At 43.1% G+C, this 21,073-nt stretch overlaps 1 protein-coding gene across 1 annotated transcript in view; it reads left to right on the top strand.

Moving 5' to 3' along the window:
- Positions 1-4,583: 4,583 nt before the first annotated feature.
- LOC148037820 (protein VASCULAR ASSOCIATED DEATH 1, chloroplastic-like) overlaps positions 4,584-21,073 on the top strand; it is a 115,511-nt gene continuing 99,021 nt past the window's right edge. The window contains exons 1-2 of the mRNA XM_087676779.1: positions 4,584-5,690; positions 5,921-5,986. Of these exons, the coding sequence (XP_087532905.1) occupies positions 5,469-5,690; positions 5,921-5,986 (288 nt within the window). The 5' untranslated portion in view covers positions 4,584-5,468. The remainder of the gene's footprint in view (positions 5,691-5,920; positions 5,987-21,073) is intronic.

Raw genomic sequence — 21,073 nt, 5'->3', positions numbered from 1 at the left:
TAAACACACCTTGGGAGAATTGTGTGGTGGAGCATGCAAATCAGACCGTGCTAGAGATGGCCTTGGGGTCTTCCTCATTTCCTTTTGAGGTGGTGGCTACTACGATTCACATTTGCAACCATTCCCCAACTTCTACATTATAGGACATGACTCCCTGTGAGGCTTTTTTTGGTCAAAGGCCCTCCATGTCTCGCTTCTAGATCTTTGGATGTGATGCATTTGTTCATGTGGACAAGAAGAAGAGGAAGATGAAGCTTGACTCAAGGTCCAAGAAGCTCATCTTCATGGGCTATTAGGACTACCATGAAGGGCTATTGAATCTATGACCCAAAGAAATGAAAGCTTGAGGTGAGCAAGGATGTGATCTTCAATGAGGCTTCAACCTCCAAGGATCCTATTGATTGTTCTATCCTCGGCTATTCTTCGTCATGGACTTGACCCTCCCCCACCCTCAATTCTTCTCCTTCCTTCCAAGTTGCCTCTTAGCACCCCTTCCTTGTCTTTGGCTCCTTCTCCTCCCCCTCCTTCTCCACCTTCTACTCTAGCTTCCCTACCACCTTTGATAGATGTGACTACTACTTCTTCTTCATTGGATACTTCCACCCCTTCAACCTCCCCTTCAGAGTCTTCTAGGATCGATCAACTCTATCAAAGGGGGAGAGTTCTTTAGATGAGGAGGATTTACCTTCCCTTGGTGAGGGGGAGTCCCTAGCCTAGATAGGTGCATTATAGGTATCAATGGCTACTCAGTCTCCCCCTTGCAATAATATGAGCCTATTTGGGTCCCTCATTAGTAGTGACTCTTCATGTAGGATTCAAGTGTTTCTCACATTTTTGCTTCTTCTACGAGTCCACATAGATTAGAGCACTTACAGGCCCAATGATATAGTTCACTTTGTGTGAACTATAATCTTATGTCACATATTCTTCATGTCAGTGAGACTACTACAGTTGAGGAGGCTCTTGCGTAGGATATTTGGCATCAGGCCATGTAGGAGGAGCTTGATTCTATCGAGTGTAATCGAACTTGGGAATTGGTTTCACATCCCCCACTTGGCATTTATGACTATCTATAGCCACCCCACACTTGGCAAACACACAAACTCTTCAATCTTCAGTCTTCCCTTTGCAAGTTCACACTCTAACACCTCGACTCTCCATGCTTGGTATCATCACCATCAGTCTAATCTAGCGCCCTCACTGATGCTTTGGCCTACATGCAAGGCTGATTAGTCCATTATCATCGTATCAACATTCTTCTTCAGTCAATGCAATATTCTTCCTTCATCTTTTGCTTCCTCTCTCTCTCTCTCTCTCTCTCTCTCTCTCTCTCTCTCTCTCTCTCTCTCTTTGTGTTCATGTTTCTCGTCCATTACGCACTCTCACACTATCCCCAAGCCAACAGCCAAGTAGAGTCCACAAATAAAACATTGTCAATGTCATGACCAAAATTGTCTTAGCTTCTCGGAGCAGTTGGGACAATAAACTCATGGCTGCTCTATAGGCATACCGAATAGCCTACAAAGGGCAACTAGCCAAATGCCCTTTAGATGACTAACATATGACACAAATGTGATTATACTTGTAGAATTCTTTGTTCCAAGTCTAAGAATAGCTCTCAAGGAAAGATAGGAGGGGCGAGCAACATTGACCAACTGCTTGTTAGAGTTAGAGCGACTTTCTAAAACATGATTACTAGCTACCCATGCACTTATTTGTGAAAAAGTGTGACGGAAGGCCTAGTTTGACAAACATATCAAACAATGAGATTTCGAAAAGGGTGACGTCATGCTATTGTACTCCATTAATGACAAAAGCAAAATATGAAATTTAGAGATCTAGGTCCATTCTGCGTGCATGACATTAGCAAAACTATCAATGTTGAACTCAAGTCACTTGAGGGTGAAGGCTTAAGCTTTTCTAATGGTAGCCGAATAAAAAAATATTATCCCCTAGCACACCCTCTATATGAAGCCCCAATAGCACCACCACCCATTGTTATAAGGGCAATTAGAATCACCAAACTCAATTGTGAGGATGAAAGCCCCATACCTATGACTTATTTGAGTATCACCCTACTTGCAAGGACATCTCACCACATTACTACCCTAATCGATGAAGGTGTTGATTGTAATATCTTGACATGTCATGACTAGATAGGAATTGGGCAATTCCCAGTCATGCCTACAACGACAAAAAGAAAATCCATATGGGGGATCTCCCCATGCATTATTAGGGAAATATAAGATCACCTTAATTGTCAAGATTGAAAGTCTACTAACCAATTTTGTGTGTTGCTTTACGCCATAGGAGTGGGTAGCGAGGTGCTACTGGGATGCCTGTTTAAACGACTCACCAAGTATATAGTTGACCTCAAACTATAAGGTATCCATTTGGAGCTACCCAAAATTAAGATTATCATGATTTTCAGCAAGGATACTAATCTCTCAATGGAAAAGGAATATAGTTGACCTCAAACTATAACGTATCCATTTGGAGCTACCCAAAATTAAGATTATCATGATTTTCAGCGGATACTAATGTCTCAATGGAAAAGGCAATACCACCAATGCTCCTTGCACACCTTGATGCACCCCTTAAAAAGGGCAATGATACTCTCCTCAACAAATTTCTCGAGGCTTAGGTATCCCATGATAGGCCAACTAGTCACATATATCCATCCAATATGGATCATCAACAATGGGTGCTGACACAGAATAAGAAAAGGCAAGGTTCCCACTCACATGCATGTCCCTAGCATAGACCAACCCCTCACCAAGTGCGGTGACAATGCAAACAATGTGTCCCAAATACATTACTAAAGCCTTGATCAAAGCATAAGGCTACTACGCTGGCAACAAGCTCATTTGGCTGCCGAAGCTCACACACAAAACTACCATGATATCCCCATACATGAATCTTGGGATGCAAAACCCCCACAACTAGAGAAACAAGCACCAAGACCAAATTTACCTAATCATAGTCTTCACATTGATCCTATATAGAGCCTAGCCTCTAAACCACAACAATTATCTTGCAAAGAATCACAATCTAATTAGTTGTTGGAACCCCTTTGACTAACTTTCCCCAACCGCGAGGAAAAGCCAAAGACAACCAAAATTGTGCCTTGATCTCATTCACTCGACCAAAACCACTCATTGGATGGTAGGCTCCAAAAGAACCCTCAATTCAATGCCTATGATAAGCCAAAGCCAAGTGTTCACAATGCTTGATCAAATCAGTCAAAAAAAAAACCAAATACCCCTCTTGACCTCATACCTTCTTATGAGGGACCATCTCTCTTGGAACTAGCTACCAGCATGGCTACGAATACCAGCATGACATCATCACATATATTTGACAGCTTGATAACACCTTCACTCTTGCACTTAGTAGTTGTAGCATCTTGAACTTCCCATAGTCATCTTTTGAACTCTCACCATCCTCCCCATCACTTGTCTCATATTTCTTCCTCTTTTTTCTGTCTTTCTTCTTGTGGGATGCTTCAATTCTATCCTCCTTCTCATTCTTCTTGTATGCTACTTCAACCTCACCCCCTTTCTTCTTCTTCTTCTCTTTGTACTTTCTAGCTGCTTTCTCTTAGGCTAACTTGTCAACCGAACTATCTATTTCCTCTTCTACTTTACATATTTTCTTCTTCTCTTTTTGTTGTCTCGATCACTCTTTAAACCCTTCCTCATCTTGAACTTTCCATATGCTTTCCTCCTCTTTTTCCTTCTTCTGCTAGCAATGTTAGTTGCATTGTCTCCCATCGTGGTTGTAGGAGTGGAAACCACACCTCAGCTTTGGGTGGTATGTCACGGGGGAGCCATGCCTTGGCTCTAGGTGTGGTGTCGCAAAGAAGTTGTGTCTTGCCTTCAAATGGTAGTTGTGTCACATGGAAATTGCATCTCGCCTTCAGATGGTATGTTATGTTGGGGGAATTATGTTTTGCATGGTGCGATGTGGGTGCCACAACATGGGTCATCACAATATGACTCTAGGGTACTAGATCTTCCATTCTACTTCTGTGAGAGTATCCCTAGACTTTGAGCAAGAGTTGTGATGATACAATGTAATGCATATATACTCTAATCACTCACTAACACGGCACAAAAAGGTAACACACTATGTGAAAGCAAGGTATACTCTTGTATTCCTCAATGAAAGAAAATCTACAACACAGGCGTATCTTAGGACTAGACCCTCATGAGGTCGCACATGCGAGAGTTCACCAGAGTATAGGAAATCACACGTAGCATAGAAATCAAGCAGAGCTCATAGTCACTACTACTCCCTATATAGGTGCATTGGGGCATAACACCAAGGAATAGCTACAAGGCCCCAAGGATAGGGGGAGAGGGGAACATGGAATCACACATAGCATAGAAATCAAGCAAAGCTCAGAGTCACTACTACTCCCTATATAGGTGCATTTGGGCATAACACCAAGGAATAGCTACAAGGCCCCAAAGGTAGGGGGAGAGAGGACCCAAAGGAATAGCTAGAGAGCCACTTTTGTGTTGGTGACCTCCTCTTACTCCACTTGTACCATGCACAAGCATCGATCATCCTCCCCCTTTATTGCCTTTGCCATTTGGTATGGACTTGTGGGGTGGAAGATATGGCGAGGACGCTTCTTGCCTGTACCATTGTCTGAATACACCATTCTAAAGGTATGGACTTGTAGGGTCGAAAATATGGCGAGGACGCTTCTTGCCTCTACCATTGTTTGAATCCACCCTTGGTGCGAAGTAGATAGGGTTGCAGCTTTGGTAGATTACAGAATAAGCGATTCCATTGTAGTTTGTTGTCACATGCTGTACGCACGATTAAGAAAGAAGAAAGAAAAACCGGCCATGTGGGAACGCGACGAAGATGACAACGTATTCGACGCAACGTGCGCTTCTTGTTTTGTCAACAATGACCTCGAAATTTGGCCTCTCTCTCTAGATCCCCTCTCCACTCTTCTTATGCCTCCATCTGCCTGTTGTTATTGTCGTCAGATGCTAACGTGGATCGCGGTAATGAGATGAGTGCAGGTCGCGCCTGCTGAATCAACAAAGCAGTAACCATAGCTGCCATTGTCTTCGGGCCAAACACGAAGCAAGTGAGAAAGATACTATAACTGCTGCCCTTATACAAGGGCAAAAAAAATTGCAAGTCAGAGAAAATTATTCCACGCCAAATCAGAAAATAATACCACACTATTGATCTTCCAATCTTCCCTTATTGATCAATGAAGTAGCAGGACAGTATAAGAGAGCACAGTCCCAAACATCTGATCCAGGGGTGAGCCACTGGATTATGCTCCATCATGCAACTCCAATGGTGCTTAGAAGCTGCAGCACAACTATGAATGGACCGCTTCCATTCAGTTAATCACTGGTCGTTTTTCATGCTTTTGGTCACAGCGTTTGCCATACAAAATCAGCCTATCAGACAGCAGCCATTGTTTGAAGCTGGAAATGGAGGGATCTGTCAATGGAAAGGGACAAAGTTCTTCTTTGTCCGCAACTTTAATTGAAGGGGCCGCAGAAAGTGCTAGACCACCTGGATCTGCTTCTGTGTCAGTGGGCTCTGAAGACCAGGATCATGTTAATACTACAGGGCTGAATGGTTTAGATGATGACGACGACGATTTTGAATTAACTTTCAGTTTAGACCAGCCTCGGGGCTCTGAGTCTCCAGTAAGTTGCGGAGATGGTTGGAATTTCAGAGTTGAACAGCTGTTTAGGTCTGCAATAGAGCATTTCTTATTGGGCACAGGAAAAACTTGCATGTCTGTATTTAATTTCACGTCGTTCTTCTCCACTCATTTAGTAGCAATTGTTCATATTTTAGACAAGCTCAGCTGCTAGGAGCTTTTGGCTTTTCTGGTTGGTTCAAGTCACTAGGTGTTTGTTTGTGTTCCTTTCAGGCACAAACACGGCAGCTGTTTCGGAGCGAGGAATATCGGCAGCTTTTTCGCCTACCCCCAGAAGAGGTGCATGCAAGGAGAAAAAAAAGCTGCTGAAGAAATCAGCAATGCATATGCTTATTTCTTTTCTGTTCTAACAGTGGTGTTTAGGCAATTTTCATTTCATGTCTTATATTTCTACCTGCAATTGAGATGCTGTGCACTTTATACAAAGAGGCTCCCAAAGCATGCCAATACTTTAAGACATTGCTACATAGTCAATAGTAAATTTCAGCTTGCAAAGGTGGTTAGAGAGTTGAGACCTGCGCTGGCTAGAGGAGAACAGAAAAATAGAGTTGTTTTGAGGAATAGGAGCTTGTTGAGCCATCAAAGGAAATTTGAAGGAAGGACAGGTGATGGAGAAACTTTATATGCCCATGGATACAGCACATAAATAGACTGATTCATGATGGAGGAGGGTGGAAAATTGCTTGATGATGCTTATGTCCATCGAGAAGTGTGACCAGGTTCTCAACTTTTCATTCTAAAAGCACTGCATTGTGAACAGCCCTTAACTCATCTAGACTATTAATACCGCAAAAGAGATGACATGCCCAAGGTAATTATTTTATGCACAAAAAACTCATTGAAGGGGCTTGCAAAACAGCCTCCAGGTGTTGATGCTGCTCCTCTTCATTCTAGGTGTTGATATGCTTAAGAATTCAAGAAGATTATCAAAGGAGGGGCCACCTTGGTGATCTCTAAAGAGATGCTCCATTATCCACTTGAAATTGGTTGGTGCATTGGGTAATCTGCAAGGAATTGGCAAGCCTTCATATAGACAAAAGAAGTGTAGAAAGTCATTTTGTTTCTTTTTGTGGGTGTCATTGTTTTGATGATTATCAAGATCAATGCACCTACAAGGACAATTGGAAAAATGGAAAAGAGAGCTCTAGTTAGCCCATGAACGAAGCAGGGTTTTCTTGTCTCTTTTTGTTGAGCTTGACTGATAAGGTATGATACAATCTTTATATCTATTCTAGCTTTTAAGTTGAAGTAAGTAAGGAAAGCTCTTTGGAGAACAATCGTTTTACTTTTCCAAAAACTAAACTTGTCCTTAGTTTTGTGGATTTATGTCACTTCAAAATCAATTATATAAAGCAACCTATATCTATCAAAATTGTTACTTGCTCAAAAGACTTGCATATGGATTGCCATCAATATGGTGTCTTTGGCTACTCTAGTTAGATCTTGTAGTTCTAGACTTTGAGTTCTGCCTTCTTTTTCTAATCAAGAAGTTGCTCACATATTCACACGAAAGACCAATTTTATAAAGAAAACAACATTGATCAAAATTATTACTTGCTCAAAAAGCTTGCATATGGGTTGCCATCAATATGGTGTCTTCAGCCACTCCACTTGGATATTGTACTTCTAGACTTTGAGTTTTGCCATTTTTTCTTGAAAGATTGGATGGCTTGAAGTACAATATTTGGCATCTCTCCCATCAAAGTCTCTACAATGTTAGGCTTCTCGCTTGGCCATTGTTGTTGCTTGCCTCATTATACTATCTTGTTGTCATAATCTTCCTTATCTTTCTTGTATCTTTGCCTTCTACTATTCCATCACCATTGCTTGCTCCTACTATATCTTTGTACTTATTGTCTTGTTACATTCCCCAAACACACATTTGTTGATTGCACGTGGGAGGTTGGTTGTTGTTGCTACCACCAACACTTCCCTTGTGTTGATGCATTTTTTTGCTATTGCTATCTCCACCGCTCACTTTTGTTAGCGGATTTGTCAGTTCACGTGCGAGTTTGTGCCATATTTGTGGGCCATGTACTAGATATGATATGGGTGCCAATTTATCTGTTCCTAGATTGTGGTTGATTGGTATTTATGATGGATGCATTTATTGTGCCAACTTTTTATACTAGTTGACTTGCATTTATGAGGCTCATTTTTACTGGTCGACTCTTGAAAGTATTGCGAGTTTGTATTCTTGCCACACCTCTATCCCTCAAGATCCCTTGCATATGTTCATCTTCTTTGTATCCATCTCCTCATGACTCCTCCAACTTCTACTGTTGATGACCAGCCTACCGATAGTGTTTACTCATCTACAAGTGTTTTGTTGGAGATTTGCTGCGTTCAGATCCAATTTTGGGCGAGGACGCTATCTCTAGGTACTCTAGATGTTTTAGCTTTAGAAAGGGGTAACGCATGGAAGAAGAAGAAATCTTAGTGCTATCATTGTGGCAAGAAGAAATATCTTCGGAAGGATTGCAAGACATTAGTAACTTTGCGGAAGAAAGAGTGGACAAAGCCAAAGGGTGACGAGACTATTGATGATCACTCATCATCTATAGGTGTAGGTTCAGGCCCTAGCCATACGGCCTTGGCAATGATTGGAAGGGCCTACCTTCCAACTTGCTAGTACAGGTGATGCGGTCATCCCTCACAATCTGGAGTGCTAGAGAGGGAGTGTGGGAGGGTGGTGAGGTGAGGTACTATACTTTATATAGGTGTACAAGACCCAAAGAGAGGGATTGTCCTTTATCATTGACCAAAGTCTGACAGTTTAAAATCTTGGAGCTAGGATTTACATCCAGGTTTATGATGAGCTATTTGATAGGGAGCAGGATTGGCTCCTACTTCGAGTTCACATGAGGTGACACTTCAGTGGTTTGGCCAAAGGAGGGGACTTCATGGTCATTTATGCAATGTGGCATTGGTGACAAGATGGTCACATGTGTTGCTTCAGAGGCATTGTTGATAGACATAGACAATTGCTATGACTACTTTCTATTTTCATGTATTGGTATGATTGACATTGGCATCGGTTTCTCTAGGAGGCACCTTGGTGGTGGATTGATCACTTGTTCTTGGGTGTCCATGGTTCACTTAGATAGTTGTTGTCTGTAAACTGATGGTCATTGTTAAGAGAGGGTGTTAGTGGAATTGCCAGTTTATGTCGAGTTTGCACTATATTCGCGGGTTGTGTAGTAGATATGATATGGATGCTAGTTTATTTGTGATTGAGTTGTAGTCGACTAGTATTTACAATGGCTACATTTATTGAGTCAACTTTTTATATTGGCTGACTTGCATTTATGAGGCTCATTATTGCTGGCTAACCTTATGACTAGTTTCTCCCTCCTCTAGTTGGTTTATCATACACCCACACACAAGGTTCCATCGGAGAGGGAGCAGTGCTTGTGCCCACACAGCCGGTGACTCATTGTTCAATATTTTTGTATTGCCTTTTGTCTTGGTATATGGATTCCATTTCCTAGGTATCTCTTTTCTTTTGAGTTCTCTTTGTAGTATTTATCTCTCTTCTATTGTGCAGTCTACTATAGTAGATTTACACACTTGCATCATTGCACCCACTTTTGACAACCTCCATCCCATTTGGAGTCTGCTGCTTCCATTGGTTCCTCTTTGCATGTAGTCATTGCTTGCTTACTCTATTTGTTTTATAATGGAGGTTTAGAGCCAACAATCACCTCAAGCGAACATCTATATCAAAAGATATCGATAATTTTATACCTGCTGGTCACTGTGGACAGCAACTTCCAAGCATGGCTAAGAACAAGAGGAAGGACTAAATTTTGGAAACCATCAATGAAGATGTAAGGACCTATCAATTTGAACCAAATGGATCAAATATTGGCCTTAACCAACACCAAGATGATGAAGGGACAAGTGAATAAATGCTCAAAACAATCATCAAGAGAATGCGGAATTACACGTGTCTCAAGGTTCTGATGATTACCAGCAACTATTGAAGGAGCTTAATAGCATGAATATGGGGCGGCTTGGGAGAATACACTTGCTAAATAAGTCAATGGTAAAGATGGATAGTAGGTTTGACGAGGTGATTGCTGGGAAAACAGGTCGCTAGTTGATAGAGAAGGTTGGACAGCAAGCACTAGGTGATGGACAATAGTAGATAGCAGCTCAAACTAAGATATCCTCCATGAATGAAGTGTGGACAATAGAGACATGTGCCAACAATTTGTAAAACAGGATTAAGGTTGAGTGGTGGGCAGCATGTTCTCTCAAATTCAGGTTTGGCTTATGGGACATAGATATTCTCGAGGAACACATTTCTTTTTTAATGAAGTTTGGTGATTTGAGTTTTGGGGCTATAATAAAGTGCTACTTAGTTTATAATGTATTTTTAGCTCAACCTCATCCTCTTTGGCCCAAAATTGGAACCTAAAAAGGACTGCTAAGCTAGCTTAAGCCCAAGTTTTTATTTACCCTAAGGCATCCCACCTGAAAGCAACCAAGGAATTAGGCAAAGAGTGCTTGTCGGCTGCACAGTGACCTACCAAGACTACAGTGGTGATGGTTATTTTACCAAGGGATGCCGCTGGGTCACCCTAGAGAGGCCATGGCATCAAACAAAGGATGCTCGATGTTCTCCTTGGCCGACGAAGACTTGCAAAGTCAAATGGAACCACTTTGAACTTTTTTGTTTGTTTGTTTATTTATTTTTTTTCAACTGATTATTTTCATCCTATCAAGTAATTTGTGTCCCAAGGGGTGAATGCACTGGATGGTTAGACCCAACATATCACACAATAGACAAGCTATCCCAATCACTTGTGGATATTGATGATGAGCTAAAAATGCATTAGCCAAACTTAAGCAGTCCCAAAACACGCTTATTTAATGAAGAAACTTTATTATTTTAAAAAGAAACGCGATCCTAGAGAGGTATCATGTCCAACATGCCAAACCCTAATTTGGGTGCCTCAAACTTTCTATATATAGGCATGCAGCCCACCACTCTCTCTTAATCTCGTTTTTGTAGGTTTTAGGAGCTGTATCTTTGTTGCCCACACCCTGTTCATGGAGACATCATGGTCAGAGCTTCCCATTGCTGTTTGCTACCATTTGGTGCCCGATTCCAGTCAATTTGCGACTCCACCTGTGAGGTGTTGCATGCATATCTTGAAGCTGTTGCCTATAGTCTAAACCTTGTGTTTGTGAGAGTGCATAACTGAAACCTAGGGGAAGAGAGAGAGACAATCTACAAAAGAAGAAGAAAAGAAGCCTGTAGTGAACAAGGAACAAATGCTAAATAGAAGAAGAGGACTGATCAATCCCTGCGCACAGCCCACAGTCTCAATGAGGGCACCGGATTAGGCTGATGATGATGGCAACATCGGAAATGGAGAAAGATAATGGAGTCAGAGTGTGCACTTGCCAAGGAAGGAGGGAATATGATGATATTTATGATGACCAAGTGGGAAATGGCTATAAACAATGAAAAATCCAAAAAACTGACTGACTTGAAATCTGGGGCCAAAAATATGACTGACCAGCATTTATGTTGATAAAAATGCCAGAAATGTTGAGAAAAATCTTGGAAAAGATGGACAATGCTCGGCAGGTGAGGCAAGTTGAAGAATGTAGAAACTGCCCCAAGAAACGTACATAAAATTCCGACCAGAGGAGAAAATGCATTGAAATGCAATAAATTGAGTGCTCTAGAATGGGCTACCTCCTCTGTCAAAAGCTCCTAAAGTCCTCGTCTGACTTAGATTGAGGCTCACGGGTAGGAGATGACAAAGCATGACTGCTAATATTGGTGACATTGTTTCGGTGCTTATTTGTGGTGTTGACAAACATGATTGTAAAGTGCCAACACCGCAAATAAGCAATGAAACAATGTCACCAACAGTGACGGAACCCTCAGAAGGGCTTAGATCCTACAACAAATAACCTTGTGGAGTAATATGACTGGAAGCTCCACTATCAACCAGCCAAAGCTTCTCAGAAGACGAGGCAACCACTGAAGACGGCTCCTCAATAAAATAAAGGAACATTAACTCATGGGTAATTGCTGGAGTAGAGGTAGAAGGCTTGGATGTGTTAGCTCCATTCTTCGCTCCTGGATGAAGATGAGGGTACTTCTTTCAACATTTCTTCTTTGGATGTGTTTCCTTTCCACAACACGGGCATTTAGGCTTCTCCAAGTCAGAGTTAAAGTCTGAAGAACTCTCTTGTTGTTTAGCCTTTGACTTCCCTTTCTCTTTCTTCCCCCTCGTGAACCTATAATAAAAGCTTTGGTTGAGATGGATCCTCTAGTTGCCCCTTTGGTACGCTCGTCATACTCCAAGACAAGGGGGGCAAGCTCCTCTCATAGAAGCTTCCCACATGTTCTCGATGCAAGAAAGTCGGTGTAGAAGACATCAAATTGGGGATATGGCAGCTGGGTCCAAAGAATCATGGCCATATCCTCTGAAGAGATCATCTTGTCTCTCTACTGCAAGACACTTCCTGGAAAGTTTGTTGCATTGCTGAAGTGCAGTCACACATGGAGTTATGGCACAAGCATCTTGGACACATGAGCCAAAAGGGTTTACAGGCACTTTCTTCTCTTGGAAGAGTTGATGTGTGTTGGGAATAAAGGGCCATCGTGCCTTTTATATGTGTAGGGTGTGAATACACCCTTAGCACATTTGTACTTTCATATATATCTGTCTAAAACCTAAAGAGGTACACACAATAAATTGTACCCAAGAACATCGTGCATCTCCCTCTTTGACTCTCACTCTCTACTCTTGCTCATGTTTTGATCTCTACCCGACATTTTCATCGCCGGACATTGCATCGCCATTGCGCATTGCTCATTTCAAATTGGTATGAGAGCACAGGTTGTGTTGAATGCTCCAACAGTCATGTTGCACATGTGGGGTGCAATTGAGGTTAGTGCAAATTATTGAGCTCGAGATTCAGAGGAATCAGTGGATGTTGAAGGCAAAAGTTGCAACTAGTTATGTCACACAGATATTAGGTGATATTTGGTGCCAGTTATTTGGCTATAAGTGTCAGTTGTTGACACTAGAGATGTGGCATTTAATGGTTCTTAGTGCTGATTTGATGGTTAAAACTGGCATACGGATACTCGGGACATGAAGTGGCCTAGCCAATTTGATTATTGGTTGGTTAGACTATTTTTTTGGGCACTGAAATAATTATTATATTAATTTTCAGTAATTTCATACTGAAAATTAATATAATAATGTGGATAATGCTGGAGATTCATTTGGAAAGGCTGCCAATTGTTAAATTTCCCAAAGGGAGACTAGGAAAACGTGGGGAAGGTTGGGATAGCAAAAACAAAGGCTTAGAGAGAGAGAGAGAGAGAGAGAGAGAGAGAGAGAGAGAGAGAGAGAGAGAATTATTCTTGCTGGAAACACATTGTGAGGAGCTGGAGCAGCTATTGTGAGCTGAGTTTCAGCCATCATCAGCAGGTGTTTGCAAATTTGGAGCAGCCAATAACTGCAAGAGATCCTAGGTAACTGGGTGATAGCTCCAACCTAAAGGTGTCAACAGATTTTGGGTCTCTAGGTGCAGGCGATAACATTTATTGCTATTGGATTGATTGGTTTTCCATGGCACATGAATGCAACTTGGGATCATTGTAATCTTGCTGAAATTGTTCTTAGAAGTGAATTAGAACAAACATGACTTCACATCACTCCTTGATCATTCATGTGGTGAAGAGGGGAATGCAAAAACTGATGTTGGACATGGTTCTCAGTATGGACAGCAAGCTGAAAATGCGAAAAACGACCCAAATGTTGGCACTTCTATGCATCAAGTAGCTGAGGACCAGCAAGAGGCCGAAGAATTTGATGATAGACAGAGGATGGAAATCCTTGTGTAGGAGTGACCCAAGGGATGTGTGACGAGAGTCCATAAGCAGAGGATGGATATCCCTGTGTTTGAAAGGTCATGTGGGGGATTGTGAGTGTTTGGAGATAGTGAGGGGAATGCCCATCACAGCCATCCTAGAGTATAGGGATGTGGTGAAGTGGGGGTATGTGGAAGGTACAATGTTAAAGGGTGGCATTTCCCCTAACGATGCAACAGGAGGTGTAGTAAATGGAGGGTAGGTAGATTGTGGGATGGAGAAAGAGAAAGTGCTAGGAGCGGAGATGGAAGATCCAACCTCTAGTGTGCTTTGAGAAGATAGTGGTGGGATGGGAGGGAGTTGAGAAGTGTGGTTTACTTGCTTAAATGAGACAAATGGTAGAGATATACATGATGAAGGGTGTCTGCTTTAAGAGCCTCCTCTATTAAAGTTAACATATTGAAAACCATTTGGATCCTGTATACCAAAAGGAGAAATAGAAGAGGGTTTTGGCTTATACGATTCAAAAGGGTTATACAAATCAGACATAAGGCCTAGTTGCGATAATTGAGATGGATTGCTAGATGTGCCGAATGTCGTAGTCCCTTCAAGATCAAGGAGCTGGCTAGTCTCACCAATTGGTCCTAATGGAGTAGTGGAGCAAAGGAGGACTTCTTTTCTTGCCTTAGCATTCGTTGGAGGGGTGTAAATTGAACTATACGTGATATGCAAGTACTCTTTAAACTCCTCTATAAGGTGATTGAAATGTGGAGCAGAAGACGGTAAAGGTGAAGGTGTGTCTACCTCCTCCTCTAGGCCATAATGCCTTTTGAAAGCCTTCAATGATGGAGAAGCTTGATAGGGTGTCATAGGATCCATAGAAGAAGGTGCCTGAGACATTATGAGTTAGAATTGAGTCGCATGTGAGTCTCGCACAAAGATTAGTCTCCACAATCACTGTAGGATACTCTTCAGAAGAGCATTCGTTTCGATACCATGTGAAGATATGCTAGGGTTTGCATTGAGGAAACACATCATGTACAACCATGATTAAAACACAAAGGCTTAGACAACAACAAGCAAAACTCAAATCCTAAACACAAAACGCAAATGCAAAACTCAATACTCAAACATAGAGACAAACATAGAGAAAAGAATCTTTGAAGTAATTGAATGTAAGAGTGTACAGAATGTAAAGAAAAATACCCTAACACAAAAACATAAACAACAACAATGACAAAGCACAGACTGATAAAAAGAACACAGTTAGGGCTAGGGTTAGAGTAACTCAGAGACAATCAACACAGTGAATAAATGAAATGATATGACTACTAATAATACGATGCTCATGCAGCAAACACACTATACAGTGAATGCATACTGAACCTCGAACTCCTGTATCTCTAGGATTAGGGCAGGGGTAATGAGTTGGAGAGTGTGTCGTACTCCGAACAGATCCCGAACCGCCAAGGTAGTCTTCGGATGTCGAACACCAGCAAACGCCGCAGTGAGAAGCTTGATCTGATGCAAACAGCAGTGAGGAGAGAGAAAGACTAAAAATGGAGCGTGCAGGAGAGAGAAAGACTAAAAACGGAGCCTGCAAGAGAGAGAAAGACTGAAAACGCAGGCAGGACAGCTTGCAGGAGAGAGAAATATTAAAAACGGAGCCTGCAGGAGAGAGAAAGACTGAAAACGCAGGCAGGACAGCTTGCAGGAGAGAGAAAGACTATAGCGATTGCAGACAGGAGAGAGAAAACTGTCAAAGCGGTAGCTGGAGCCTGCAAACGCAGCAGTTTGTTGGTGTGGCAGGCTGTATGACAGCAGTGTAGATGAACAACAGTCAGTCGCCAGGTAGAAACAACAGTAATCAACGTGTGGAGGGCTGGAAATAGACGCCAGACTGTAGGGAATAGTGATGGACAGCAAGGGCTGAGATGTCCTCCACGAACGGGGTGTGGGCAGCAAGCTGATAACACCTAAAACCTGCAAAAACGAGATTGTGAAAGAGTGGAGGGCTGGCTGCCAATTTATAGAAAATTAGAGTTTCTAGATCCTCTTCCACTTAACTTTCTCGATCCGCTTCCTGTTTTAGGGTTTTGGCTAAAATAAGCCTAAAATAAGCATGTTTTGGGGTTGTTTAAGTGGCTAAGTGCATTTCTTAGCACAACACCCCCTCTTAGGCCCAAAATAGGGAGAGAAAAGTAGGCCAGCCTAAATTTTGATTTACCCCAAGGCGTCCCACCCCAAAGCAGCTAGGGCATTGGACAAAAGGTGCACGTCGGTTGCCTAGTGGCCTACCAAGACTACAGAGGCGATGGATATCTTACCAAGGGAGTCCAAGTGATCACCCTAGAGAGGTCAGGGCATTGGACCAAGGGTGCTCGTCAGCTGCCCAAGGGCCTATAAAGGCGGAGGGAATCAACAATGGACTTGTTTGTTGTGTTTTTTAATTTGTTTTTTTGTTTTTTTGAAAAGTGTTTTAAAAATACATAAGTAATATAGGGGCAACGGCCGATTAAGTGACAGATAGGAAAAGATAAATAGAGTTTTAAACCCAAGTTATTCACAAAACTAGCAAGCCAATCCCTCGCACTAACGAGGATAAGTGCCTAAGGATAATAAAAGTGAGTGTATGTACCAATCATGTGTTGAATATGTGAGAGGTAAAAAAAACGGTGGGCTTAGCAAGACAAGCAAAGCAAGCAAGCAAGCAAGGGCAAGGAAACTGCCTTTAGGAGAATTGCTATGTGTTATGCTACGAATATGGTGGATCCTAGAGTCGACCACTCCAAAAGACTGAAAAGGAATAAATGCGCATAGATGCATGTTGACATGAACAGAATGCCAATGCATAGGGTAATGCAAAGGGAGATGCAAGATGTCATACTCATGCAGTATGCTATGCAATGGTGCCATTGGGATAGTGTCCTCGCAGGGAAAGTGTTCACTTGTCCAAGTGCCCTTTTACAATCAGGTCATCCTGATAGTGCGGATGAAGTTACAAATGCCCATAATACAATACAAAGGAATCATTGTCACGATCAAGAGTAGGAGCTGTCTCCTCTCAAACTAGAAGGGAAAGCAAGAGGGAAGCACCCTCTTCCCGTCAAGCTGAAGAAGTAGGGGAGAGTGTACCCAAGCCGATCTTGGATAGCAGGTACTGAAGAACTGGTCGGTTGACCCCTTTGGTCAAGATATTTGTAAAATTATCTGATGAAGGCATAAACTCTAGGCGAATAGTGCCTAGCTCAACCTGCTCTTTGGAAAAGTGGAAGTGGACTTTCACATGCTGTGTCCGTGGTGTGATGATCGGATTGCCTGCAAGGGTAATGGCACTCTGGTTGTCACAGTAGACAACTATGGGAGAGTCTCATGGAAAATGAAGCACCGCCAGTAAACTCCTCAGATAGATGGCCTCGATGGTGCCATTGAAGAGAGCTCGGTACTTAGGCTCGGCCGTGGAAGCTGCCACCGTCTCTTGCTTACGGCTGGACCAAGAAATGGGGGTCGTGCCCAAGGTGAAGAGGTAGCCGCCATGGGAACGCCGGGTATCAGGATATCCTACCCAATTAGAATCAATGTACCCTTGCAAACATAAACCAGAACCATATGTCAAGCCATAAGAAAAAGTACACTGCAAATAACGCAACACACGAAGACATGCAATCCAATGTGATATCCTAGGTGCTGTGAAATATTGATTGAGTATGCTAACAGAGTAAACTAAATCTGGCCTAGTGTGAATTAGCCAAAGAAGTTTTCCTACAACAGAACGATAGGCTTTTGCTTCAGAGGAATGTCCCGCAAAAATAAGGAGATTAGCTCGGGGATTGAGCTTACCTATCTTGTCATCAGGCATGTGTGTGTATGCACGACACCCAAAGACTCTGAAATGGAAAATAACAGGCCGAGAGCCAAAAAATGCCTCATACGGGGTCTTCTGAGGAAGAGTCGTAGTCGGGCAACGGTTGAGGATGTACACCGAAGTGTTAACAGTCTCAACCCAAAGGCGCTCAAGAAGCTCTGCTGCAAACAGCATAGAGCGTGGCATTTCCATGACTGTGCGGTTCCTACTCTTCACGACTCCATTCTGAGAGGGGGAGTTGGTAGAGGTGAGCTGGCGAGAAATGCCATGCTTCTGTAGAAACTTGGAAAACTCGTGGGAGGTAAACTCACCACCGCTATCACTCCTCATGCACCCAACACGACGACCAGTCTGGTTATGAACCAGCAGCACCCAAGCAGAAAAATATGTGAAAGCATTTGATTTATGCTTGAGGAAGTACACCCACATGTATCGAGAATGATAATCCACTATAAAAAAGAAGTACAGCGCGCCGCTCAAAGCAACAGTGGATGTCGGCCCACAAAGATCAACGTGAATCGTTTAAGAGGATCCTCAGCTCTATGTGTAGACTGCTGAGGAATTGGAGTATGGTATTGCTTCCCGAGCTGACGTGCTTTACAGACATCTCGAGCTAGCTTCAAGCGTGGAAGGCCCTTAACCAGCTCACAGCGTGACAACTCATAAAGTGAGTTATAACCAAGATGCCCTAAGCGAAAATGCCAAAGACACTCATTGTGCGTAGGCTCCCGAGATGTGGCTAAGGCCTGGAAGCTATGGAACACAGAGCCTTCGGCGGTCGGCTCGGTCAGAAAGTGTGTCATGTGGTATAGGCCATTAGGCTATGCCTCACGGCGAGTAATCACTAAACCAGTCAGAGAGTCAGGGACCTCGACTGTGGTCGTCGCTGTAAATAAAACTGCTCGCCCCAACCGGCAAAGCTGTTGAACAGATAATAAGTTTACCCCAAGCTGAGGGACATGATATACATTGTCTAGCGAAGCCAGATCCGGACCCTTGTCAGTGGCAAAACTGACGCAGCCTTGAGCCTGAATCTTGACCGAGTTGTTTTCTACACGGATCCGCCCGGCTGCAGGGGCTTGGGTACAAAAAATTGTCCTCTATAGGAGTCATGTGATGTGTAGCTTCACTGTCCACAATCCAAACTGGAGCTGAAGTGCTTGGCTGTGACGAGTGGGCCTTGCAGTAACCCCGTCGGGAGCCAACTCACAGATGTGGACGAGACTCGCATCTGATGTCTCTATGGAGACGATATGGGCCTCTGCAAACCAGTCAGACAAGCCCTCTGGAGTTGAGAACGTTGTCTCGATTGAGATGATTGTGCGGTGGCAGTGTGAGTCCGACCTTTAAACTGCCCCTTGCCATGACCCTGCCTCCCTTGCTGGGGGTTACCCGACTGAGGGGCGGGGGTCTGAGACTTAGGTTTTGGTGCTGTGCCACATGCCTTTGATCGACACTCGTCGTCAAAATGGCCAGCCTTTTGACAATGTTGACAATACCTATTATTTTTAGGTATATTTTGCCACCCTGGTTTGAGTTGTGACTGGGAGTTTCCTTGAGAATCCCCAGATTGATTTAGCTTTTGAGTTTGATTTTGATTTTGAGTGGAGGTTTGGTTTGGTTTGCCCTTTCCTTGTTGCCCTTTCTGAGAATGAGCAAGAAGAGCCCCCTCTGAAGAGGAATTTATATGAAATTGATCAAACAACCGTGCGTAACGCAACAGCTGACACTCAAATTCATAGAATGTAGGCATGGTAGGCTTTGAAACCATTCCTTCTACAAAATTGAAGTATTTATTGGGGAGTTTATTTAGGAATAATGTGACCTGATCGTCAGAGGACTTGGGAGTCCCCGTAGTGGAGAATTCAACGACGAGGAGATGCCGATACTCAGCCAACTTGACTTTCAAGTCATCCCGGTCAGTGATTTAGAAAAGTTGAAATTCATGGTCAAGATTAATATGACGGGTCCTATCTCGAGCCGCATAGCGGTCAGTCAAGTGTGCCCATCGCTCTGATGCTAAGTCAAAATGCTGAAGCTGAGAATGAAACTCTAGCAATAAGCCCAGCATCAGCTCGATAGTAGCGGAGGCATTCCTAGACTTCCATGAGCGGACGACCTCATATGAAACAAATGCGGGATCGGGCAGGGGTTTCAACCCCTGCACTAGATCCCATAGGTTCTGTGAATCAAGGACATGTCTCATCAAATTCCACCAATTAGTAAAGTTTTACCCGTTAAAAGGAGTCTTGTTATTAAATGCATTCTTGACAGAAGATGAGCTAGAACCATGAGGTATCGGGTGGGTGGAGTAAGATGATGGTGGGAAAGATGGTGGATGTGAGAGTGTCTGATAAGAGTAAGGAGGGGGAAGAGGTGGGTAGGCAGAATTAGGCTGTGAGTGTCCAATGAGTGCCGATTGATGCGGAGGCACTGGAACATGAATGTTTCCATAAGGTGCCGGTGTAGGTGGAGGCACTGGGACATAGTAGCCTTGTCCAAAGTAAGGCTGGGACACAGCATTATGACTAGAAGGTCCACTAGGCAATGCCATGGAGGCAAACTGTGGAGGCAACTGATCCACACTCGGGAGAGACTGAGTGGGATATCCAGGCTGCAATGATCCCGAAAGTGTATATGAGGTAGGTGGAACACCACCCGGGTGAGGGAAGGATTAGGTCCTAAAGGATGTGCCTATGTTTCCATAACCCCCCGGTGTGATGTGCGGTGCGATATGAGGTGTCTAAAATGGAAATGTAAATGGTGTAAATGGAAGTGGTGAAGCAGCGGAAGAATGTGGTGAGATGGGTGGGCTTTGAAAGTGAGGTGTATGAGGTGCAAATTCTTTTTGTTCATTTTTATCATTTAAAGATTGAAAATGAAATTGTGAAGATGATGATACACCATGTAATGAAGTAAAAGGAACACCAAATTCATTCTGATTATGTGAAGTAGATGGAAAAGAAGGAAGGACAGAAGAAGAGTTACCTGGCTTTTTCTTATAATCCCCACGACGTGTGTTAACATACAAGAATTGGTCTCCTCTAGAGGACCTTTTCCGTAGTCAACAAACTGGACTCTTTCTTCCATATGATCTCTACCAGTATATTGCAAAACAGAAGAGGTAAAAGAAGAAGGCACAAAAGACGAATCAAAAGTACCTTGCATCGGAGAGGACGGAAGAGTCTGAAAAAATGGAATATACTCCGGATCTTGCTCTCCAAGAGGGGGCCCATCCCTGATGAAGGTCTCGACGGCCCTGCAACATCATCAGACTTATGCGCAACATCTGAGGAGTGAAATCCATGCATACCTTCATTTAAAAGCTTTTCTTGAAGGGCAATCCTTTGGTCGAGCTCCTCAATCTTCTTTTGTCGATAGGCTATGATCAGTTTATATTCCTCAAAGGTCAGCTTGCCTATCTTTTCTTCCATGTACTTAGATGTTTCTCCCACCATGTCGGAACTTTGTGGAGCAAGCTGATCGGCCTGCTCTCGCTTGGTTCTCGGCATAGGCTGATCTGGATACTGAATCGGTGTTGATGTATTCGAAGTCATTTGAACCTACTGTTATTCTTGCTTCTTGCAAAGAGCTTTCAGATCAAAGGCCTAGGTTTCTCAAAGAGTACCAAGCTCTGATACCATGTAAA

Source organism: Lygodium microphyllum, chromosome 4 (genome assembly GCF_053477565.2).
Source record: "Lygodium microphyllum isolate KBCC chromosome 4, Lygodium_microphyllum_v1.1.10, whole genome shotgun sequence".
In the NCBI taxonomy this organism is placed as follows: Eukaryota; Viridiplantae; Streptophyta; class Polypodiopsida; order Schizaeales; family Lygodiaceae; genus Lygodium; species Lygodium microphyllum.
Note: the sequence above shows the minus strand (reverse complement) of the source record. Positions and strands in the feature narration are given on the sequence as shown.